The sequence below is a fragment of the Jatropha curcas genome, chromosome 5 (assembly GCF_041381405.1).
Source record: "Jatropha curcas cultivar XTBG-Jc1 chromosome 5, XTBG_Jcur_1.0, whole genome shotgun sequence".
Classification (NCBI taxonomy): domain Eukaryota; kingdom Viridiplantae; phylum Streptophyta; class Magnoliopsida; order Malpighiales; family Euphorbiaceae; genus Jatropha; species Jatropha curcas.
This window is the reverse complement of record NC_143155.1, coordinates 21,901,062-21,926,264: the sequence shown is the minus strand read 5'-3', so window position 1 is coordinate 21,926,264 and position 25,203 is coordinate 21,901,062. Positions and strand designations below refer to the sequence as shown.

The window sequence follows — 25,203 nt, the reverse complement described above, 5'->3', positions numbered from 1 at the left end:
ATATATTCACTTTTGATTTTTTTTTTTTTAATTTTAATCTAATGGCATTCGAAATAGAAACAATTGTGTGTAATCTTTTATTAGTCATACGCCGTACTCATCTAAACCTATTTAAATAAAAATTTATTTAAAATTTTACTATATGTATATGTGCCAAACTAGTTTAAAATATTTTTTAAATGGGTAGGGTATTTATAAACTTTAAATTATTTAAAGTTAAATTTATTTAAAATACATATTCTACTAATGGGTAGAATATACTCGTGGATAACTATAGCTAAATCTATTTAATATAGCAGAGACCTCGATTGGAGTATCGTGTATATTTTAAAATACTCTATCCTGCTTTCATCACTATACGACACTCTCACCTATTCGATGACAATAATAATAATTTTTTAATTATTTTTATTTTTATATATAAAATATTAATTTTATGTGTAGTTAGCACGACTTTTAGATGAATAAATTTCACATTTTCAAATCATCTAGTAAATATTTAATTGACATATACTTATAAGTTAAAATCTTTAATAAAATGATTTTGCAAGTTAAAAATGTTTGATAGTTAAAAAAAAATTGGTATTTTATGCCACAAAATTTAAAACTTCAAATAACAAAATTCAGAAATATTTTCTTTTAAGTGAGAAATGGATTTATGTATCAAACCTTTAATAAACAGATGACTAATTATGCGAAGAAAGACATTAACACAATAAGTTTATAACCTCAAACTGAAATATTTTTGAATTAAATAAACTAAATTTTTTATTTAAAAATATTTTATAAAAATTAATTATGAGACTACGTGTCATTTTCTCTCTAATTTAAAAAGAGAAATTAAAAAAATAACTAAAATTATAATCTTACCCTTACTTATTATACTTTTTTTTTCAAAAAAAAAAAAAATCATAATTTTACTATTATAAAATCAGTTTTTTTTTTTTTTTCTAAAACCATAAAATCACTTTCCCTCCTTTCATGCACAATTCTTTTACATTTTTCTCTATTTTATTTTCATCCAATATTCTATTTTTGGTACGCTCTCTTGACTGCTCTTTCCAAACTCAAGTCATCGTCCCTCCTTAGCAGTCTATCCATTGCACGTTTTATGTAAAACTCGAGGTCAATCTTTCCTTTTAATCCCTGATCAATCCAATAGTCACCAAATCCTACGAATTTCAGGTACTCTTTTTTCAGACTTTTGGTTTTATTATCGGTTTTGTGGTTTTCGCCTTTTGTTTCTGTTGAAATTGGTTTTTCTTTAGGGTTCTGTTGAAATTCATTAGTTAATTGAGATGAATTTCTATTTAAATTGTTATTTTTTGCAGCCTTTGGTTTTTGTTTTAATAATTATACAATTCATTCTTCTGCACTTGCCTTGCATTGTTTGTGGTTCTGTTTCTGTTTTGTTTCTCTTACCTGGTATTCATCTGAGATGCCATTTGTGTATATTGAAATTGCTATAGATGCCATTTGATATTTCATCTCATAAAACCAGATTCATATGTGACAATGCCTTGAATTTTGAAATGCATGTTTTTTGTGTGCTGCTAAAGAATGGCTTCGGCTCACTGTTTCAGAAACTTATTGCTATTATATTTAGCTTAAATACCTTCTAATTTGCGAGTTCGCAACTTTAAAGATTTGTACTTTTTGATGTGTGGGATTTAACCTTTTGTTTCGAATAATTAATTTAATTTACTATTATTGTCAGTGCTTGTGTTATCTCTTGTTAATATATGATAATTAAAATTTTATCTTTTAGTTGTTTTGCTGTCTGCATATTGTATCATTAAATCATGGTGGCTCTGTAGTTATGCTCGTAGTTGTCAATAGTAGAAGTTTTGTTGTCTTCTTTTCTCCCACTCAAAAGATAGGAAAGCTTCTATTTTAATTTCAAAGAACGTGAGTTGTTGGTGTTTGGAATTTGGAGTGTTCTTCTATTTGATTGGCTAGTGACTATAAATTCATTACTGCGATAGATATTCAGGGAAACAAACACGAATAGAAGATGAACAATTTATCTGCAGGACCCTCATCAAAATCAAAAGTTGGAGCCTCACAACCTTCTGAAACTTCATTTAAGCGAAAGCGAGGCGTCTTTCAGAAAGATTGTAAGTGAAAGAATAATTTTTTGTGCAAGTTTTCCCATGGATTTGGTGTTAATTTTTCTTCATTTTCTGGATGCTACAGTGCAGCACATGATGTATGGTTTTGGAGATGACCCTAATGTAAGTGATACCATAACTTTGCATGTCTTACAATGACATGATAATGTCGTTTGTGATTAAAATTTGTCCATTGCATTGCAATTTAGTGTTACATATCATGCTATAAGCATCAAGTCTATTTCATTTATATCTTATACCTCTGTCTATATGATTCTCACGATATCAATGGTCAGCATTTCTGCATTTTCATGGGAGGTCCATATCAATTAACAACAATCAAATAGAATTAAGTTTGCTCTAAGTATCTTGCCAGATTTTTGCTGAGATCTCATAGGCACTCAGTTTCAGTCTATACATTGGGGGGAAGGTGCGGCAATGAGATTTTATAAATATGAAATGAGGTTGTTCGTTTACCAAAAATTTTAGAGGCATTAGCAGAGAAGCATTTGTTGGATGCTTGTGATCATATAGAATTCTTCTTTTCTTTTTTTTTTTTTTTTTTTTTTTTTTTTTTGTCTCTAATCGTTTTTTAATTAAAATGGTCTCAATAAGTGCTTGAATCTTGCTAGTACCCCAAAATGATATGGTTAGATGCAGATATTCTTTGATATAGGTATACATTTGATATTTCAAATTAGCAGAAAAACCTATAAAATTCGCAAAACAAGTGAGCCTAACACCACTGACATGTCGGTGCACTATTTCGCGGTAGGGATTGTAACTTTCTATGAATTTTCCAATATTTACTGTTTCTCAAGTCCTAGTAATTCTCATTTTGAGGTAATGCCAAACTGAAGCCAGTAGGATGGCATTCTTATTTCCGAGGTGATAACACCAATTTGTTTTCGAAGTATTTTACCTTTTTATGAGGAGCTTATGGCCAACATTTACGTTAGTATTTTGTAGTTTTGTGCCATTATCAATGTACAATATATCAAAAATTATAAGGGATGTGAATTTAACCAATCTGGAAATGTTAATGCAATGTATCTGAGATTTTGAATTGTAGTGCAAAATCTCTCTCCTTGTGAAGTAAAATGGAAAAGAGGGGGGAGGGGGAAGGGCAGACTGTGGTTGGTCAGCTGATACACATATGGCATTCCATGCTGATATTTGTGCATGATGTATATCTTGTCATTATTGTGCAGGCCTTTTTCTGTTCTTTTCTGCTGCAAACAGCTCTTTCATTGCTATTATTTATCTTTCCTATAATCAACAAGCAATTCTCTTGTTGTCTCCATTAGACATGTCTGTCAAAATGTTGCCCAGTTTTTGCAAGTTAGATTGTTTGGTTCACTTTTGAAATGCTTAATGAATCTTTTCTTCTGCATAATCAGCCCCTTCCAGAAACTGTGGCACTTGTGGAGGATATCGTCGTGGAGTATGTTACAGATTTGGTAAGCAGTCTTTGAGGTTAGTAAGTATGAACACTTCAAGTGTTACATCATGATGGTAGTTACATCAGTCTGCTACTTTGTGCAGGCGCATAAAGCCCAGGATATCGGATCAAAGAGGGGGAAGCTATCAGTTGAGGATTTTCTGTACCTAATTCGCAAGGTATTTAACCACTGAATTCTTTTATAATTCACACTGTTAACAATTTCGCCTCTGAATTCGCTTAATTCTTTCCTTTTTTACCCTCTAAATTTGTGAGTTGTTGAATGTTGGCTATACAGGCCAACAGTTTCCCTGCTTCTACACTAGTGAGGCAACATTTTTTTTATTTGGTGTACGAAGGAGAGGCAAAAGGGAATAGGTTTTGGGAACCGTGCTTTAATTAAACCTTGTAGGATCCCAGAGCTAGCTAAAATCTTAACATTTCCATACATCACAACACTAGCTACGTTGTATCTATCATAAAGATGATTGTATCCAATTTGTTCTTAACAGCTATAGTGCAAAAGAACATACTAGTCCAATAAATAGATTTCAACCTCTTGACATTTTCATTTATCAATTTCCCTATTCAAGTGTTTCTTTTTGTTTCTTGGAATGTATATGTTTAGTCATGCCCTGAAACTAATAATTGATACCTTTGTCCTTGCAGGACCCGCCAAAACTTAACCGCTGTACAGAGCTTCTAAATATGCAAGAAGAGTTGAAACAAGCAAGGAAAGCTTTTGAAGTGGATGAGGAGAAGCTAGCATCAATCGAGTGACACGAGAGAACATAAACTTTGCAACTTGTCCTTGATATTTCTTTGGTTTTAGTTGTGTGTTATGTAAATATTGAGATTAGCTGAACTGTAATTTTCTCAATTTGAAGTCATTTTACTGGTTACTGACCTTAGTTTTTATTAATAGGAAAATTGCCTTGTATATCCAACTGATGGGTAAATAGTATTTGAAAAGCACTGTTTGTTCAAAGGACTCTTTTATTAGCAATCCTCCTCTAATATGAAAGCGCAATATGACAAGTAACATTTGAAAGGCCATCAAAACTTGTATAATGACCAAAACCCTAAAGAAATGGCAGTTTTTCTTCTATTTTCAGTGTATTCCTTGAGCTTCTTAGATCTAAAATTGCGAAGCATGGTTGCAAATTTTGGCATTTGAGTATTTGACTCTGAAACCGATACTGGTGATCTGATATTTTATGTACGTTATATTCGCCTGTTTGCCTTGCCTGTGCCGAGGAAAGAGAGACCCAAATTTTGAGATGCCAAATTTGGTTACTGTTAGAGATCCCAACCATCTCGAAAAGGAAATAAGACTATTTTGGGATAAATGGAAAATGAAAGTTCGCATATGTGTATATATATATATATATATATATGAGACGAATGGACTAATTATTTTAATTTGATTTAACTTGCTCTTGGGGGCTTAACATTTGTCTTCTGCTCTATCCTAAATGGGCTTAACCATATATATATATATATACACTAACTTGTCTTTTGCTCTATCCTAAATAGGCTTAAACATATGTATAGTAAAATAAAAAATATTTTTCTCATCCCTTGAAAAAACAATTTAATTTATTTAATTTGTAATAAATTATTGAGTAAATCGACTATATTAATTTTATTTACAATAAAGATACTTTTTTGGGAATTATGGACATGTACTTTTGGAGGGAGTATGTAATAAGTAATAATTTGTGTTTAAAAAAAAAAAAAAAAAGAGAAGGGATTAAAGGCTCATAATTAAGTTAACCCAACCTTATTTGTGGGGTCCACATCATTATAATTTTTTATTTTGAACCCTAAATCTTAATTTGAATTTGGAGTAAAATTAACATCTGAATTGCATTTTAGGGTATAAATATAAAAAAAAGTAAAACTAAGACGTAATCGCAATAAATATCAAAAGATCAGGTAAAAAACAAAAAAAAAAAAAAAAAAACCTTTTCCAACTTGTTATCCAAAGCCAAAGTGCTACTATAAAAAAGTTCAAAAAGTTTGACCAACATAAGCCGAATGTAATACGGATTTACCTCAATCAAGATCCGACCCAAGTCAAAACTCCCTCTGCTTCCCTTCACTGAACCCAGCTTTTCTAAAACCCTAATCATCGGTATTCAGAGGGAAACCTCTTTCCCCCCCCCCTCTCTCTCTCTCTCTCAAAAGTCAAAAATCATGTACGGAGGTGGTAAGTACAGAGCTTCTGTCTCAGTCTCGCGCAGCAATTCTCGAACAGCAATTTTGCTATCACACACGAATAATTTGTGTAATTTTCTGTTTCGAACGCAGATGAAGTATCGGCTATAGTGATTGACTTGGGCTCCCACACTTGCAAAGCTGGTTACGCTGGGGAGGATGCACCCAAGGCCGTCTTTCCTTCTGTTAGTCTCTCTCCCGGCTACAGTCACTGGCATTCTCAATTTCTTTTGTCATTGTTGTTGTTGCATAATGTTGCTTTTGATTTTCTGGGAAAAGGAAGCTAATTAGGATTTTCTACTTGAAAATTTGCTCGCTATGATAATTTAAGTGAAAAATACTCTCTCTACCCGCCTTTTTAGTTTTCATGGTATGAACTGTGAAGTTATCCAAAACGGACCTGAATTCAAATACGAGTGTGTTTGTTATACCTAGGGAATTGAATTGTAAGCTAAAATCATAAAGAAGGATGCTTTCTTTTGGAATTCCTATACGATGTGATATTACAGAGGGTTGATTTTGATTGGATAATGCGAGTGAGTTAGGCCAGAGTTGGTGCAATGAAAAAGTTAAGAACTTCAAAGAATGTGGAGATTGGCATTTTGAATATATTAAATATATCGTGCCTCCAAATTTAATGGGAGTTTCTGTTATGTGGGAGGTAGTGCCTGGTTATACATTTTTCAGTTAATGAGCTTGAAAATTGGACATAGTAGAATTATATGTTAATGTGCAGTATTACTCTTCTGTTATAATCTAGTAAACGTAATTGACATCACTATATAAGCTTTTGCTTTATGATAGCGAGGACATCAATAAAACTTTGATTTTGCCACACTGTACATGCTTATGATTTCCCAGGTTGTTGGATCAATTGATCAAATGGAAGTTGATGACACTGCTAATAATGACAAGACCTCTTCCATAGATTCTAAGAACAATATCAAAGATTCTGAAAAAGGCAAGGCCAAGCGCAAATTATATGTAGGATCTCAAGCTGTAGGATTTCGTCGGGACCATATGGAGGTTAGTTTTCTACATATTATTGGGAAGACCGGTTGGGATATCTTAATTCCATATAAAGTTCAGCATTTTACTTCATTCTTATACTTTTTCACCAGGTATTATCGCCCATAAAGGATGGGATTGTTGTTGACTGGGATATAGTGGATAGCATATGGGACCATGCTTTTAGGTAACAGCTAATTGTCAAGATAGCAGTTATTTTCCTTGATTATTTTGTAATGATATGGTCTAAAATGTTACTATCTTTAGGGAATGTCTGTTGGTTGATCCTAAGGAGCATCCAATGCTGCTTGCAGAACCTTCATCTAACCCTCAACACCAGAGAGAAAGGTGATCTGTCAACATACATGTTTGACAGTGGACATACTAAATTTTTTCTTTTTCCAATTGCAATTGCAGAGCTTATACTTTAGTGACTCATGGTAGTTATTTTATATATTATGTGTGTGTGTGTATGAAGATTAACTTAGCAAGTTTCTTTGATCTATTGCTTATGTCATCTTGTTGTTGATTACTACGTTGTACTGTTGGGTAAAGGAGGGCATTAATATGTTTATTATATTATTTTGTTTGAGGAGTGGCATTTCACCCCTTTCTTCTATCTTTTTTTTTTTTTGGCTGAAAATAAAAGGCCTGGTTGCTTTTATGGAGACAAATTATGATGTATTATTCTTGAATTGGCTCTCACTCTTTATTTGGCTCAACATTTTTTTTTGGCTTAAAGCTATCATTTTTAATTTTGTGACCTCATAGTATTATCGTTAAACCTTTTCAAATTTGCATTGTTAATAATTTTCTAAAATATTATTAACTTTTGTGGCTTATCATCTCAAAATAGTATGCAAAGTGGACTCCACCTAGGCCGACACTTAAAAAAGAATTCTTTTTGTTTATTTTTTTTATTATTTGGAATTCAATTAATAAATTAACTTTAATTTCTCAAAATAGAGAAAATTTTATTTGTGCTCCATTATGTAATACTGCTTTAATACTTGTGGATGATGTATTGACTTATTGCATTTCTGACAGGACTGCAGAGCTTATGTTTGAAAAATACAGTGTTCCAGCATTATTTTTGGCTAAGAACGCTGTATGCACTTAATCCATCCCATGGTCATATCTCCTTTTTGTTGCATTTTGTGTTTTAAGCACGACAAAAATCTTGTTTACTTTTGTTCCCTCTCATTAAGATAGTATGTCTGGCATGATTGAAGTATTTCTTAATGTCAGGTTCTCACATCCTTTGCATCAGGACGTCCTACCTCACTAGTTGTTGATAGGTAACATTTTTATTGTAGTTTTTTTACTCTTGCTTAGTTTGTCACCATGTTATTGGTTTAAGTTCTATTTGGCCACTTTGTAATTCACTTTAGCATTGTCTTTCTTGCCAAATTTGACACATCTTGCAAATTGCAGAAACTATAACTATAATCAGAATCGTTTCTTGCCCATCCTCTAAAAAAAAAAAAAAAAAGAAAAAGAATTGGTTCTTGCCTTTAGAAGACAGTAAATGAGAATTTATGTCTATGTCCACTCTTTCCCTTCCTTTATTTCAGAAGTGAAATAAATCAAAAGAGAGAACGGAGACTATTTTAAAATTTTTATACGAAGTCAAACAACAAAGGTGTGAATAAAGAAACTCTGATAGCTTTATCATCCATGATAATATGTGCTTGGAAGATTCAATTGGCTATGCTGGACAGCTTTAGTGCATACGAATTTATGCTGGAATTAAATTTTATTACATTAGAGAGTTGCAATATGAGCTTGTGATTAAATTCAAAGCGGGAAAAAATTAATGTTCGAATGGCTAAGATCTGCAACTAATCACAGGTTTCCAGATCTGGCTGTAGGAAATCTAGCATCTATTAACATGGTCATATACTTGCTCATAATAATGGCCATAAGAATCAGTATCCAATGCTCTTATGATGGATGTTGTATATATTTAAAGCTTTAAAGATTACTTTTGGAAGTTCGAGGAATTCTTTTTTCAATAATAATGTCTTCTGCCTTTTGCTTACATCTTTTTGTACTGTATTAGATACATATTAACATTGATGTAATGGTATTATTTCTAGTGGTGGAGGATCAACAACAGTTGCTCCAGTACATGAGGGTTATGTTCTTCAAAAGGTATTTAGCATTTACATGCATGGGTAGTATATGACTTGCCAAATAATCATAATTTGGATAGTTTGTACAGTCTAAATTTTTTCAGCAATAAGTTTTAGCGCTTAACTATTTTACTCTGTCTTATTCTTCTTTGATTCAGTTGTCATAAGAAGTTAATGACACTGTACCCTGCTAAAAGTTGCTTGAAATGTTTCGGAAGTTTCTTTTGTAAATTATCAAAATTGGAGAATTTTCTTGCCAAGTGTCTAAGTGGCATTCATTCTCTTTAAAAGTCAGCTGAAGGTCCATTTATCATTTTAGTATGCGCATTTGCATGTGTTGCATGGTTGTCTTTGTTTTTCACCGATCTCCTTCAGTTGTCAATGTTCTTGATGCTATGTCCCTTTTTTCAGTGAACAATGATTGCAAACTGTCTTGAATTCTATGAATGTGCTTGTGCACATGGAAACAGCTGATGTAGACATTATGTAACTGTTGTTACTATTATGATGTGAATTTTATTTTTAGAATAGCGAATTTTGCCCGATGCACAGATTTTCGAGAATTTGACTAAATGCTACACCACTAATGCTTACAATGAATTTAGACAATCTATCATTTGAAATAGCAACCTGGTATTGCTAAAATAAACAAATGCAATCAATAGTACCATATTCCTTGGATATATTTCTCTAGTGTCACAAGTGGAGATTACATCTAAAATAAATAAATGCAATCAATAGCATTGCCCATGAGCAGTGATCAGTGGGCTATTTTTGTAGAAAATCTAAATAAAAAGTAAAAAAGAAAAAACACTGAAAAAAGTGAGGTAGATTAGGAGGAATAAAGTGTAATGGCCATAATGGCTATTACACAAAATTAATACAATGATAACAACCCTTATGGTGGTGATTTTGAAAGGTGTATTGCATAACGCCTTCTTAGTAGCTGAACAAACATTTTCACAAGGCGACAACTTCTTTCTTTCTTTCTTTTTATTCCTTAGCTTAAAACTTGAGTTTTTTATGAAAATAAAAAATTTGGATGGTTTGGTCTTCTTTTTAATATGGAAAAGGCCTAATTGAGATTTATCAGCCTGTGACAGACTGACAGCGTTTTCCCTTTTTCTCCCTTGTGATAATAGGCAGTGGCTTCTTCTCCTATAGGAGGAGATTTTCTTACTGATTGCTTGATGAAAAGCTTGGAGAGCAAAGGTATCACAGTAAGTGACTATGATACTGAGTTTTATTATGAAAAGTTAATTTAACAAGACTTTGTTAATTTTTATATTGTCTTTTTATTTTAATATTTTGCTCGTTTGCAGATAAAACCCAGGTACTCATTCAAGAGAAAGGAAATCCGTCCAGGGGAGTTTCAGGTACTTTAAAGTGTTACTGGTAGTTATTTTGGGGTTGACATGATTTAATGCTCATATTGCATGTATATGTATAATGCTTTGAATATTATCCTCAAGTATTGATTTGAAAACCAATCTCAGTTCCACAACTTTGACAAATAGTAAGCAAGTCATATTAAATTTATTGATTAAGCCAGTTTGCTTTCTTTATAACTTTTGATACTTGGTTTGAAGAAATAAGCTGTTTTAAAGATCTAGATATATGTTCCTCTAGAAAACTGAACGTGGTTCCATTTTATAATTGTTGGTACACTGTTTTAACTAAGGGTATGAAGCCTTGAAATTAAATTGCTGAAACTGCAATACAACTTCATAAGTTTCTAGAGTTTGATTGATCTGGAAAAGTTGCTCATCTCTCACACTGGCCACTGGGCCTTATATCCTAGGGTAAGTTCTAATCGAATTAACTAACTGTATTCTGAAGATATTAGTTTGTCCCTCATTTCTCAAGTAAAATAACCACCGATTTCTATCATTTCCTTGTTGTGTGGTCTGACTTAAATTCCACATTGTTTGGCGTGATAGCTATTCCTTACATTAAGGGAAGTATCTGTATGGTTTTGGTATCTTCTTTTGACATTACTTTTCTTTTCTGAACCTGACAGATAGTAGATCTTGATTTTCCAAATACAACTGAAAGCTACAAACTTTACTCTCAGGTCTGCGTAATCTCACAATGTTTCTCCTTTTGGAAATGACGTTTTTCTACATGTACTGAATTTTTTCTTTGGAAACAGAGAGTAATTGCTAGTGATATCAAGGAATGTGTGTGTCGAGCTCCAGATACATTATATGATGGTCAGTACTCTTTTCATATTCCATATTTTCCAATGCTTGTTTGCATGTGGATTTTGTCTGTTGAAATTTCTTGATTCGTTCAAAATAATTTATCTTCAATTCATAAGTTTATTATGGTCAGTCTATATTTATTGTCTTTTGTTGATGTGGTCGTAATTTATTGTACTCGCTTTCATTCAACATGTAGTGTTTTTCAAAGTTTTTGACTGCAAAACTATCTCATTTCTCCACTAGTGTTTTTAAAGTTTGTTCTGACCCTAGCTAAAATACCGTGTGTGGATATAGGTGTGACTTTCTGACACTCAAAAGCATTAAAGTTATCTTTTTAAAGTTTGCTATTTTGTCATGTTCGAAACTGGATTATACTTGAGTTTGAGTGACATCAGGCTGTTGAATTCTTCTTGTGTTATGTGGAATTTCTTTTGGAAGGTTGAGGTGGTGACCTGAGGTCAAACAAAGCTGGTGGAAAATTTGGTCATTGAAACCTGCACCAAGTCTTATTACAGCTTCTGCTGCTTCATCTTGCATGAACAGAGCTTTGTGTTATTGTGTGAAAAAATAAGTGCTCAAACCTTTTTTCGAATCTCTGCACAAAAATATTCTGACTTATCAAATGTCCAAGTAATGTTTGTTCTATAGTTTGGGTCAAGTTTCTTTCATAGTTATGTTGTCTGCTTCACTGTCATCGGTGGCACAATGCTTTACGAGATGCTCCTCTCCCCATTAGAAAATTAAATTGCAATTGACATATTGAGACTTCATTATGCTAATTCTGCTCTCTCTCTCTCTCTCTCCAACTTTTTCACCTTATAAATGCAGAAAGTTCATACTCTAATATTCCAATGACTCCGTATGAGCTTCCTGATGGCCAGTAAGTCTCTAGCATTATACCTTAGTATGACTACTGGTTGAATTGAATTTCTACATTCATGATCACTAGTTATTTATCCGATCTTGGGTTATCTAATGCAAAACAGGACAATTGAAATTGGAGCTGATAGATTCAAGATTCCGGATATTCTATTCAATCCATCCTTGGCTCAGGTGTGAGGTTCATGAATATTCAAGATGGCATTCATTCATATTTTTGTATTTCCAAGATTTGTGACTCAAATATTTATGTTTATGAGAATATCTATTATTTTATTCACATTCATTGGAGAATTATGTTGATTCCTGTGACTTCCCACAAGCAACATCTTTTCTTTGCTTTAACTACACAAACTATACTGGTACAGTGCAATTTCGTAAAAATCCACCAGTATCTTGTTGAAAAAACAAATTGTACAAACATTTGAAAATTCAAAAAAATGGATCATGAACAACTAGGGGTGTTATTGAGTCGAGCTACTCATGAGCTGGTTGGACTTGGTTCAATAAATTTCAGAATTTGATTCAGTTTTAATTGAGTTGAGCTCGAGCTCGAGTAATGAGTCGAATTGAGTTCGAGTATTATAATACTTGACTCGAGTAGTTCATGAGCCTAATCGAGTATTTGAATTTTATATAGTTTTAGATATATTTTATGTTATATATGTATTATTTAATGTATAATTTACTGATTCGAGCTCACTGGAGCTTTATATTAACATAAATAAATATTTATTTTTCTAATGATAATTGAGCCTAATCGAGTCCAAATCAAGTCGAGTTCCAAGCCTCGAGTATTCTAATTGGGTTGAGCTCAAGCACAGTACCACACCGGCTAGACTCGACTCAATTACATCCCAATGCACAAAATATTTTAGATGGAGGTGGCATATACATGTGTGTGTGTGTGTGTGTGTACATATAATTTTCTGGAATGCTACTCACATGATTTTCTTTTATTAATTCTTTCAGGTATTATTTGTATTCACCTTTTTTTGTCTAATGTGAAGTATTATGAGTCATATGTCATGAAATGATCACATTTGCATGGCTATCAAAATAAGAGTCAAATGGTTTCTTTTCTTATTATATTTTGTCGTTAAGAATCTTCGAAATTTCTCCATTTATCATTTGGCTTTCTTTTTTGCTCGAGAATAGACTGGTCCTTTTAAGAATATATCCAATTCCTTTTTTCCCCCTCTGTTGTTAATGTTATTATTCAATTGGATAAATAAAGATATTTAAGCTTCCTGCAAGTTTCGATCTTTTCCTGTGAAATTTGTGAACTAAGCATTTGGAACTTTTGAATGCTGATAGTTAATGAAATTTGATGTTCCCCATTCTCTCAAGTATAATTTTATTTTTACACGTAAAGAGGCATGAATTGTCAATTGGGTAGTTAATGTCAACTAATTGCTCTTTAACTTGTTAATTGTCATTCAACTCTTTCTGAATGCACATGCAGCTCATGATTCTGATGTTTCTATGGAATATTTAATGATTGAGTTGGAATGATCTTGAGGTGCAAATGGCATGTATTTATATAGTTTCTGATACTTCAATTGCTAAGTTATTTTTAAGTTTATGCTCACATGACTTTCTCTTGTTTGTATCTGACTGTCAGACAATTCCTGGTATGGAGAGCTTTGCAGAGATTGCTCCTAACGTTCGTGGTTTGCCACAAATGGTAAATTTATGCCCTTTATGCTTCCAAACTTTTGGAAATTGTTAGTTAATTAATTTTTCATGTTTGCAGGTCATAGAAAGCATTAATAAGTGCGATGTGGATATTCGGAGAGAATTGTTCAGCAGTATATTGGTAAAGCCAATATGATAGTTAGCCTTCCCCCTTCATTTTGGAATATCTTGGCTGGATGTGGCTTGTCCTACTCGTAGTTGCTGTATTATTTGCAATGATATTATAAATCTTGCACTGACGTCTGGTTAAAGTGATGAAGCTGCCTTTGGTGAAATTCACCATTGGAATTGTGTGAAAAAGATATTACCGTCATGCTAAGAAATCATAATTGTCCATGTCAACAGATATATGACCCCTTTGCCTTTCTCTCCCCCCTCCTCTCTTTTCTCTCTCTCTCTCTCTCTCTCTCTCTCTCTCTCTTTTTCTCTTTCTTTTCTTTTTTCTCGAAGTTAAATAGCATAGCATAGGGGATTTAGTTATACAGGGGGTCTGTCTGGTTTAGCTATTGTTGAGAAAACCTTCAAGTTGAACATGTTAATTAGAGGGAATCAAAAATTGTTTTTAATGTAGATTTGACATATTCCGAAACAGCAGTTTCGAGCTGCATTTTACAACAATGTTGAGAAGGTGATTTTTTGAAAAAAGCACTTTCAATCTTAATGCCAACAGACATAATTCTGCTATATAAAACAAATGCAAAGTGCAAGATGCATGTACTTGTTGGCATGTACCTTTCCTGGTGATCACAAGACAATTATAATTGATGTACTTGTAAATCATGCTGAAAACTAAGCCTGGTGTGAGCATTCTGGAAATAATGTAAATAACAAATTCTCTTCATGAGTGATGATCATGAGAGCGATTGGGATCTGGGAATTTATTTTGCCACTTTATTTGTTTTGCCAATGGTAGTGGCTAAGACAGTTTTCTTGAATCTTGCCCAAAGGTTGCTTTAGCAAGAAATGTATGTTATTTAGATTTGCCAGTCTATGTTACTCAAATAACTATGTTTTTGTCATTATTCTTTTTCCTCTTGTTTTTCTCGAGAATGAACTTTGTTATTTATAATTGTTTTATATTTAATACTGATTCAGTCACATCTGCTTTCTTTTGATTTAGCTTGCTGGCGGCACAGCATCAATGCAACAGTTGAAGGAACGACTTGAGAAAGATTTGCTTGAGGTAGGTTTTGCTTCAACCTCTATTTGTTCATTGTTTCATCTGCTCAAAATCTTCGGGAACTCAATTTTTTTGGTGCTCAAGCCCTCGACCTCAGTGGTCCATGATCTGAATACTGACTAGAGAAGTTTTGTGAATTGCTAGAGTTTTGAAGTAGTTTTGGACTCATGACTAGACCTGCAAAGCGATGCTTTTTGTTCACTTTAATCATGGCTTTGTCTTTTCAATTTTACTACGAAATTTTCTATTAGTTCGTCATAATTTGTTCTATTGTAGTTTTCTCTTCCTGACCAATACTCTATGCTCGCAGCCTTGAAGATGAATAATATTAGAATTTTAGAAAAATGTTGCACGGGAAAAGTGTTCTGACTGGATTTCACTTGGATATAAATGGGTTTCTTATTAGCGAAATTCCATCACGACAAAGAGAAAAAAAATTGCAGTCAGGTTCCAATTTAATGAAATCAACATTCATTGATGTGCAGGAGTCTCCTCAAGCTGCTCGAGTTAAAGTGCTGGCCAGTGGAAATGCAACTGAAAGAAGATTCAGGTTTGATTAATTGCCTTCTCTCTTTCTCTCTCTCTCTCTCTCTCGATACATGTACACATTCAATGCAGATGTGAAATTGGTGAATGATTAGTTGGCTGCATTGTTTTCTGTTTTTAATTTTACCACTTGCCATTGTTTGTGGATGTGGTTCATTGCATAATTTTTAATAAGCAACAAGTGGTAAATCATGCAATAGAATGCATCTTGTTTATTTTTTGTCGTAATGGTGACAGCCTGAAAAAGGCTGCTTTTAGAGATTTGGAGTTGGAAGTATTGGAAATTGTGAAGTAAAACCTGGGTGAAAGCAAATATGACTCCAACGAGCTGTTAATTAGATGCTTTTTACTTTTCCTTACACAATGATTAGCATGAACATGCTAGAAATACTGCTAGAAACTTATAAGGGAATTAATGACCAACATACTGACTACCTTGATATTTTGAGTTCATGGTGCTGGATTTTCAATATGTAGAGTTATGTGGTGCAAACCTGGAAGTTGATTCAGTTGGTTTCCGCATGCTTTAACCATACTATTACTGTTATATTTAGATTTTCATATATTCCAAGGGATAGGTTCTTATGAGGCTACTCTAGCCTGGCTCGCTTGAATGTACACAAACATATGCGGAAAGGACAAATAACAGAAGTGGTAACTAATAAGTTACTTACCTTTTCGGGGAAACACCTTGAACTTGAATTTTATTGCCATACAGCATTAGTTGATAAATCTGTTTTTTCTCTTAATTGCGCAACTTAACTGCTACATTCTTGTTCTCTTTCTTCTGATGGTGCTTTGATTCTTTAAGCAGTGTATGGATAGGTGGGAGCATATTGGCATCTCTTGGTTCATTCCAGCAGATGTGGTTCTCCAAGTCTGAGTAAGTCTAATCTTTTCAAACTCTCCAGCTAGTTAATTTTGAGTGTCTATTTTCAAGTTTTGGTCTCTCTCTCTCTCTCTCCCCTAAATCTAATTTCCTAAATTTAAGTTTCAGGATACCTTGTACGAATCAGTGTTAAGCAAAGACTTTTCGTACTCTCAATTATTTGTGGATATTGACAGGTATGAAGAGCATGGAGCTTCTTATGTACAAAGAAAATGCCCTTGATACCTTCTTTTTGAAGGAAGATGGGGGACAAGAGGCTGTAAGTGATTATAATGGTGGATAAGTTATGTTCAGGGAAGATGTCAGATGAAATTGCCCTGTATCTAACTCCCGTTTTGCCTTCTTAGGGTATCAAAAGTAATATGTACCATAACACTGACTGTTGTGTCATACTTAACAGCTTTCTAATCTGATTTCTGGTAATTAGACCTATCAGAGACATTAACTTGTTTTGCAATCGACTTTTTTGAGCTTGACATTGTAGAGTAGGTTGATGCCTCCATATTTGATTGTACGAAAGACAGGATATTATATGGTACGTATATGTTGTAGAATCGCAGGCATATATTTGTGGAAAGGTATTTCAATGTTTGATTTTTAGACTTGTTTTGAGAGGAGGTGAGACCACTAACTAGTCTCTGCCTTGGATGTGTTTAAAATTATGCATTCAGCCTAGACTTAACTATAAATATGTTTAAAAGGGGAGAATATTTTTGGATGTGTTTAAAGTATGTTTAAAACATACTCTATCCTTTTCAAAATATAAGTATTTTTGGATGATTGTTTTGTTTCAAAATATAAGTTGCTTTAAGTATTTTAAGGAGTAATAAATAATGTTTTTGAAATGTTATCTTTATTTATATTAGATAGAATTATTGCATTTAGAAGTTATTTTTAATTTTAAGATAAATAACAATTTGGTTAAATTACTTTTTATTTTATTATAATTTTAAAAAATTAATTTTATTTAGTATGTAAAAATTTTAATTGATTTATATTTTAACTTTAATTGACTTATATCGTAAAACAGAGTGTATTACATTTCATTCAAATCCAAATTCACAAATATTTGATAATGCAAAAATAAACTTTAATTTCTAAATTTATACATTCGAATATATATATATATATATATATATATATATATATATATATATATATCTAAATACAATATTAACTATTTTCAACAATTTATTGAACAGCTTGTTTGATGCATGTATCCGGGCTTGCCTTGGAAAGTAAGTCAAAAAGCTAGATGTGAAACTGGTACTTAGTCCAAATGGTGTATGATGAGATTATTAAGTAGATAGGTCGAAAATTGGGACTTGGAATTCAAATCTAATTGGCAACACTTTTCCAAACCGAACGATAAGGTTTGAAAGAGACTTTTAACTTTTTTTTTTTTTTTTTTTTTTAAGCTTACTTTTCCCACAGATATGAACTTGCTGTGTTCTTGGAAGGTGCTGATAGTTTAATTATTTTAAAATTTATTATTATTATCACATCAAGTGTATGGTACTCATTAGAATGTAAAATTTATAAAATATTGGTTCTTGTTTAGAAAAGTGAAACGTGAATTCGTGAATTAAAAAAAAAAAACATAATTTTGGGCAGAATAATCATTTAATGTGAGGTAATCAAATTTCGATAATCAAATATTATATATATAGGAAACGGATTAATTAATTTCTTGAAACCTCGCAGATGAAATAATTACTTCCCCTAAAAATAATGATTTATGTTGTCATCCTATATTTTTTTAACATCATAAGTGTCCACATCAGCTTTGGCAATGAGATTATTTTTGTTTTGGAGTCTGTTGGAATTTCTTCGATCTTGCATTCTCTTTTCCAGATTCATAGTAGTATCGTTTTTTCACACGGATTATTTTTTGAACTCAAATGTAATTTACTACTTCAGCCACACTCATGGGTTTTCGAAGGAGCGTTGCATTTTCTAGGAGCATTTTCGTCTTTCCGTTATCTTGACTGACAATAATGAACTATGAGATCAAGTCAAACGCCAAGTCTCAATCTACCGTAACCGGTGGGCCTTATATAGTAACTCTGCTATGGGAAATTGAAGTGAAGAGAATGGTAAAGTTCCTAGATTCTTCATTTTACACTTTTGTAGTGTTTTTTTTTTTATTATTATTTTATTATTTTTCCCTTTTAATTTCGCCATTGTCCTTCCTTTGAATCTTTCTCTGCCCTGTGGATGATGTAATTAGCTTTCATATTGACTTCTCTACCTGTCCAAACTCTGGAGACAAAGAAGAGTGATCAGGAAATCAGACGCCATATCCATATAGTCCAGTTGAAGAATGAGTGAATAACCCTCTTCTCCTTCTCTCTTTCTGATATTTTCTTTTTCTTTTTTTTTTCTTTATCAATTTTTATATTGTATAAATATATATGTAATATCCTAATAAGAAGAGAACGAGTTATGGAGTGTGATCAATCACCCCAGATAAAAGGAGTGGTTATTATTTCACTTCCACCACCAGATAACCCTTGTTTAGGCAAAACAATCACTGCTTTTACACTTGGTGGTAATCACTATTCACAGTCTCACCAAACCCATATCCAAGAACAAGAACAGTCCCCAACCCATCAACAATATCAGTTTCCAGTCCGATCTCAACCACCACAAAACCCTGAAACTCAATTCTCATTTTCAAGATTCTATCTTGGTACCCCGAGAAAGGTTTTGGGTTTTGTGTGTATTTCTCTTTTCGCTCTTGTTATTTATAGGTCTTTCTTCTCCAGTACTATTCAGGAATTGAAGGCTTCTGACGATGATCAAAGACCTAAATCTTTTATCTTTCCGTTATATCATAAATTTGGAACCCGTGAGATTTCGCAAATTGATGTTCAGCATAAACTGGTGAAGTATGTTTATAAGGAGAGTTTGGCGGCACCAGCTGATGAGGCTATTTTTTCTCATAAAGATAACGAGTTGTCTTCTTCAAAAACTGCTGCTTTGGATTCATCTTCTTCCATTTTCCCTGTTAGGGGCAATGTTTATCCAGATGGGTATTTGTCAAACTTATTCAATTCTAGTTCTTTATTTTGGATGTGTTGCATTTCAGACAGAGACAGAGAGAGCAAATTTGAATTTAAGTTATTTCTTGATGATGGGATGTTGCAATTTTAAAGCACACTGGAAAGTTCTTTTTTTGGACCAATCATATCTCTTTAACTTTAGGATGATTTGTTTAACAATCATGGCCATGGGTGCATTTTAGCAAGCACCCTTTATTAGCCTTTAAGGTGCTTTTTAATAGTCAATAGCTGCAATATACAAAAAATTACTATTGCTACTTTATCATGTTATTTTTTATTGGAATCCAATTTTTTACTTTGCTTTTTGTCCTTCCGTGCTTTAAGCTTGATTACTTCAAGGTAACTTGTGCTTTTCTTGGCAGAAATACTTGGAAATACCTCTCAATTTTTTCATGTGACTTAGACATTCTGCATAATCTGTGGAAATGCCACTTTAAATGTAACAACAGTACATGCCAATGCCTGCTGTTTAATATGGTTTACATCTGTATGTGATTATAACTCTAATGTGCTGCAGTGCAATGTTAAAAATCTCACAAGTGATCTACATGTGTGGGGAAAAATAATTTGTGAATATTAAACATTGCAATAATTTATGCATTTAGCTAATGATTGAAGTTTAATTCCATCCCATGATTAGGAAGATCCTTTCATCAAGGGTGGAAATTGAAGAAGAATATTTGTCAATGTTATATCTACTATGTTAACAGCAGGCACCGTTTTGATGTGCTCTCTAAGGTACTCGGGGGGAGGAAATTGAAGTTCTCTTCCTCCAATTTGTCACACGTCAACCTGACACAAAACCATGCCTGCTTTATGCCTGTCTTTGATAATGCAAATTAAAAGGTTAGTTTAAACAATGGTTCCTAGAAGTAATATCCTCTCATATTAATCATGAAGAACCATATGTTGCATTGCGGTGATAGCCATGATGGTGTTGGTTGAATAGGAAGCGGTGAATTGGTGATGTCTATCCTAAAAAGCTTCAGCGTAGATAGAAAGGATAATGCTTAAAACAGTAGTAGTTTTTTCTGTGGAGCTGTAAAGATGATGTGTGAAAATTCAGAAATCAGCCTTTTGAGGAAATTGGTTTTAAGGATGTGTGGTGTTGAGTGTGTAAATAGACCAAATTTGCTTTATTGTTATGTTGCCAGAATCCCTTGTATTTTCTTTATTGGAGCTAAGCAAGTGATGCCTTGAGTCCTAGGATTATTGGGGGTGAGAATTATGATTAAGAGGAAAGAGAATGTTTAGTTTGGGAATTTTCAATTGTCTTTTTATGTTTGGAATTTTTAAATAATCGATACTTGAGGGTGGACTGATATAAATGTAGTTGCCCAGGCAGTGGTTCCTGAGGCTTTTTGTTTGGGTGGTCCACTGTAACAGAGCATATTTACTCAAAATTTGGTGGTTGATTTGCTTGTCTTAGGAACTAGTTTTCCTGTTATTCTTAACCCCCCCCCCCCCCCCCAACCCAAAAAAAAAAACTTCAAAAATTTTATTATTTAAGAAGTTTGGTTTTATGTTGCAATTTCTCTATCTGATGCGTGAACTTAAGGAGGTGTTTGCTGTGAAGAATGTCATATCCACATGCAGGTTGAGGTTATGATCAACTATTGGAATTTTCTAATGCAACATCTTATTTGTTGCTTTCACCTTTGGATGCCTTGGAATTTGTTTGCCAATTCTGATGCTATCTAAAAGTTCTTCTTTAACTTTTAAATTTTTTTATGCAGATTGTATTTCACATACATTCTTGTGGGGAGTCCTCCAAGACCTTACTATCTTGATGTCGATACTGCTAGCGATTTAACGTGGATTCAATGTGATGCTCCTTGTGCTAGCTGTGCCAAGGTAACATATAATTATTACTGGTCCTTTAAGTAGTGAGTTTAAGATGGGAAACATAGATGCAGCCTCTAATTTTGCTTGCAATCTGCTTTTGATCTACTTTGTATTAGTGCTGCACAGTTTTTTATTTATATATTCTTCACTTGGCTAAATGCATAAATTGACACCAGACAGGAAAGATGTAGTGGCATCATCAATTTTTACATTGATCCATTAAATCTTTGAAGTTGTAAAATTACATTTGTTGAACACTTAACTTGTAAAATTGCACACGGAACATTTTAACTTATATGTTGTACTTGTTGAACACTTATCAAATGATTAAAAAATGTAAAAACCTTTGGTCAATAATTTGTATTAAAAGATGCATAAAGTATCATACTTATTGAACACATATCTGATAATTGAAAAATGTGAACTTTTAAGTACCATACTTGCAATTTTATTAATTGAATAGTGCAATGGGCTAACTGAAAGTTGAGGATGACACTTGGCTTTTCTTGTAAATAGCAGGTTTTAGTTTATTTATTGAGCTACTTGCTTCATATATGTTTGGCCAGACATCCGTCTTCCATAGTTTTTAGAGCACTTTCTTCATCTGAATGGTTGATTAATCATGCAAACGTGAGGAAAGCAAAATAAATAAATAAATAAAATAAAATAAAATAAAAGGGGCATTTTCCGTCTTTCCCATATTGCATATATGAAACTTGGAAGCAGCTGTAGCAGGTTTAACCATCAAGGGCAAACATGGATTGTGCTCTATAGTTTTTCTTATTTAATTTTTTGTTATTAGAGATTGACCATTTTGCAACGCAACTTACACTGCGATTGGTTACTATGCTCTGCTAAGGTTTAATAGATTAAATGAAAGCTAATATGAGTTACATCCTTAACAAGAATACGCTAATACATATTAACAAATTATGATAAACGGTGCAATCTCTGGGTTTCATTAAATTATGTTTGCAAATTATCTAAGCCCAATGTATATGGTTGATGTAGGGAGCAAATGCTTTGTACAAACCAAGGAGAGATAATATTGTACCACCCAAGGACTTACTATGTGTTGAACTTCAAAGAAATCAAAAGCCAGGATATTGTGAAGCATGCCAGCAATGTGACTATGAGATTGAATATGCAGATCATAGCTCCTCCATGGGAGTTCTTGCAAGAGATCAACTTAATGTAATGATGGCAAATGGATCCGCAACTAACTTCAACTTTATTTTTGGGTATATCTCTGTTACCTCTAATTTTTTATTGTTATTTCTATTGATTTGTCCATCTTATTTTCCTGCTATTAAATTCTTGAAGCTCTGTGTTTGCTATTATTCTGTTCTTTCCTCTATCAATTTGATTCCAAAATCCTGATATGCACACATTTTTGTCTGGAAGGTGTGCCTATGATCAGCAAGGGTTACTTTTGAACACATTGGCACAGACAGATGGGATCCTTGGACTAAGCAGAGCTAAAATCAGTTTACCTTCTCAATTGGCAAGCCGGGGAATAATTAATAATGTGTTAGGTCATTGCCTTACCAATGATGTAGGTGGTGGTGGATATATGTTCTTAGGTGATGATTTTGTACCACGCTGGGGTATTGCATGGGTTCCCATGCTCCACAGTATTTCCATGTGAGTAAATATACCTGAAGATTTTCTTGATTATATACTCCAGGATTTTCTTTTGCTTTTGCTTTATAGTTTCTGTTTCATGGCGCACAATACACACTTCAAGTTGAAGCTTAAGTTGTTTTGTTGAGATTTTCTCAAACATATGTTGTAAATTATTTTTATCTTCTCTCTAAATTTATTTTTCATGATTGTTTCATCTTTCACCTTTCATTGTCTTTAACTATGTAAGGTGAGGGGGAGGAATGTATGTGAAAATTTTAGAAGAAATGCAGCATCTGCTATGCCAGTTCCAAGCAATGCACATGTCCCCCATCCCCCATCTCTTTGGCCATGTTCACTGCAGGGGATGGAATTGGGAATAGAATCCAAGGGGGAATAGGAAAAAGAAGGGAATATAGACAAGGAATAGGAATTCCTTGAAAGAGAGGTTGGAACAGACAAGGAATAAGCTTTTTTTTTTTTTTTTTGTTCAAAAAAAGCACATGTATTTGTTCAAAAAACCAAATACATGTGCTTTTTTTTTTTTTTTTTTGGGCAAAATATCAAATATGCCATTCTCATTTTAGTCTTTTGGTCGTTTTAGTAACTCTCCTTTTTATTCCTGACCTCATTACTCTAACCAAACAAAGGAATGTTACCAGAATTCCTGTTCAATGCTGCATACCAAACATAGGAATAGGAATACCTATTCCCATTCTCATTCTATTCTATTCCTTTTTCCATTCCATTCAGTGTATGTGATTTTATACCTGCAATGGTTTTCCTGCAAATTTGTTGTGCTTCAATTTCTCAAAATTTTATATTTCTTTTTATTTCTCAGAGAATCTTATCATACTGAGATTTTGAAGTTGAATTATGGAAACAGCCCCCTTAGTTTAGGTGGGCAGGACAGAAGTGTAAGACGAATAGTGTTCGATACTGGCAGTTCTTACACATACTTCACAAAAGAAGCATACTCTGAATTGGTTGATTCTGTAAGTGATTTTATTTTTTCATCTACAACTACATGATGTCACTGAAATCTTTTTTCGAAGTTCTGTTATTGATTCTCTGGTGTGTGTGTATATATATATATATATATATATATATATATACAGCTGAAGGAGGTTTCTGAAGAGGGACTTATACAAGATACATCTGATACAACATTGCCTTTCTGCTGGCGAGCGAAGTTCCCTATCAGGTACTCACTCACATATATATAAGATCATATTTAAATTTCATGCAACTGCAACTTTTAAATTTACAACAATATGCTTGCAGATCTGTTACAGATGTTAAGCAGTTCTTCAAGACTTTAACCCTTCAATTTGGAAGTAAATGGTGGATTATCTCTACTAAGTTTCGGATTCCTCCAGAAGGCTACTTGGTCATCAGTGTAAGAATTTCCTTAAATTCTAGTGCACAGTTTACTTATGTTCAAGTTGGCTCCCTATGTTTGCATGCAGATAATTGTGTAATGAGCCTGCTATTCTGCAGAATAAAGGCAATGTGTGCTTGGGCATTCTTGATGGAAGCAAAGTGCATGATGGATCCACCATTATACTTGGAGGTTTGTTTGTTTAAAATGGATTTCAGAAACCTTGCAATGTTAGCATGGAAATGTTTGGTGCATAAAACTCTTTGCAATCAAACATGAGATAACAAACCTAGTCTTTCACTAAGATTTCGAATAGCTATCCTGAATTCAAGTTGATCCCTCTCTTTTTTTTTTCCATTGCTCTTTTAATTATTTCCGGTATATATAGTTCAGTTTTTCTTCTAGTTTGTTAATTTTGAAATTCAAGCCACAGTAGAAGCTCCTAATCCCTAAACCCATATAACTTGATGATTATGTCTGTTCGTATCAGTAATAACTTGAGAACTGGTGCACCTTTCTGTTTTTCCTCTCCTTATTTTTTATATTATGTGCTGCTAATTTCAATATTATGCAGACATATCGCTGCGCGGACAACTGGTGATATATGATAATGTGAACAAGAAAATCGGGTGGGCGCCATCGGATTGCATGAAGCCGACAAGATTCAAGAGCCTGCCATTCTTTGAAGGATAGATATTATGACAAGACTCCAATCAAGAGTGCAAACTAAAATATTGTACAAAATCAGTTGAGTTTCTACTCTTTTTGTAAATCTTATATAAAGGCTTCTACAGTTTACTATATGAAGACGTGTGAACATGTTTCTGTATGCTATGACAAACGGAAAAAAGAAATTAAAAAAAAATAAAAAAGGAAATATATATATATATATATATATATATATATATATATATATATATATATATCATTTCATTATTATCAAAGTCGTGTTTTTTTAGACTTGTAATTAAATCCTAT

At 33.0% G+C, this 25,203-nt stretch overlaps 3 protein-coding genes across 3 annotated transcripts; all 3 read left to right on the top strand.

Moving 5' to 3' along the window:
* Positions 1–993: 993 nt before the first annotated feature.
* LOC105650661 (transcription initiation factor TFIID subunit 13) lies at positions 994–4,540 on the top strand. Its single transcript, XM_012237598.4, has 6 exons — positions 994–1,185; positions 1,986–2,117; positions 2,197–2,234; positions 3,512–3,571; positions 3,657–3,731; positions 4,222–4,540. Exons 2-6 carry the CDS (start codon positions 2,015–2,017, stop codon positions 4,330–4,332), a joined length of 387 nt encoding a protein of 128 aa, XP_012092988.1. The 5' UTR covers positions 994–1,185; positions 1,986–2,014; the 3' UTR covers positions 4,333–4,540.
* A 1,029-nt stretch (positions 4,541–5,569) lies between these two features.
* LOC105650662 (actin-related protein 4) lies at positions 5,570–16,911 on the top strand. The gene is made up of 20 exons (XM_089721663.1): positions 5,570–5,764; positions 5,866–5,957; positions 6,634–6,798; positions 6,894–6,967; positions 7,048–7,128; positions 7,828–7,888; positions 8,029–8,078; positions 8,880–8,934; positions 10,058–10,135; positions 10,238–10,291; positions 10,936–10,989; positions 11,068–11,128; positions 11,948–11,999; positions 12,106–12,172; positions 13,623–13,685; positions 13,755–13,817; positions 14,817–14,879; positions 15,362–15,426; positions 16,237–16,305; positions 16,488–16,911. The coding sequence occupies exons 1-20, from the start codon at positions 5,752–5,754 to the stop codon at positions 16,531–16,533; spliced, it is 1,326 nt and encodes a 441-aa protein (XP_089577789.1). The 5' UTR covers positions 5,570–5,751; the 3' UTR covers positions 16,534–16,911.
* Positions 16,912–18,425: 1,514 nt separating this feature from the next.
* Positions 18,426–25,054, top strand: LOC105650664 (Eukaryotic aspartyl protease family protein). The gene is made up of 9 exons (XM_089721766.1): positions 18,426–19,346; positions 21,113–21,230; positions 22,233–22,462; positions 22,626–22,865; positions 23,686–23,839; positions 23,963–24,048; positions 24,129–24,243; positions 24,345–24,417; positions 24,800–25,054. Exons 1-9 carry the CDS (start codon positions 18,757–18,759, stop codon positions 24,916–24,918), a joined length of 1,725 nt encoding a protein of 574 aa, XP_089577892.1. The 5' UTR covers positions 18,426–18,756; the 3' UTR covers positions 24,919–25,054.
* Positions 25,055–25,203: the final 149 nt, after the last annotated feature.

Coding starts and splice junctions, on each gene's coding strand:
- LOC105650662 (XM_089721663.1), top strand. Junction 6,968..7,047: donor ATATGGGACCATGCTTTTAG/GTAACAGCTAAT, acceptor TACTATCTTTAG/GGAATGTCTGTTGGTTGATC. Junction 10,990..11,067: donor GCTACAAACTTTACTCTCAG/GTCTGCGTAATC, acceptor CTTTGGAAACAG/AGAGTAATTGCTAGTGATAT.
- LOC105650664 (XM_089721766.1), top strand. CDS start 18,757: ATGGAGTGTGATCAATCACCCCAGATAAAAGGAGTGGTTATTATTTCA. Junction 21,231..22,232: donor CTTGTGCTAGCTGTGCCAAG/GTAACATATAAT, acceptor TGGTTGATGTAG/GGAGCAAATGCTTTGTACAA. Junction 22,463..22,625: donor AACTTCAACTTTATTTTTGG/GTATATCTCTGT, acceptor TTTGTCTGGAAG/GTGTGCCTATGATCAGCAAG.
- LOC105650661 (XM_012237598.4), top strand. CDS start 2,015: ATGAACAATTTATCTGCAGGACCCTCATCAAAATCAAAAGTTGGAGCC. Junction 2,235..3,511: donor GTTTTGGAGATGACCCTAAT/GTAAGTGATACC, acceptor CTGCATAATCAG/CCCCTTCCAGAAACTGTGGC. Junction 3,572..3,656: donor TGGAGTATGTTACAGATTTG/GTAAGCAGTCTT, acceptor TACTTTGTGCAG/GCGCATAAAGCCCAGGATAT.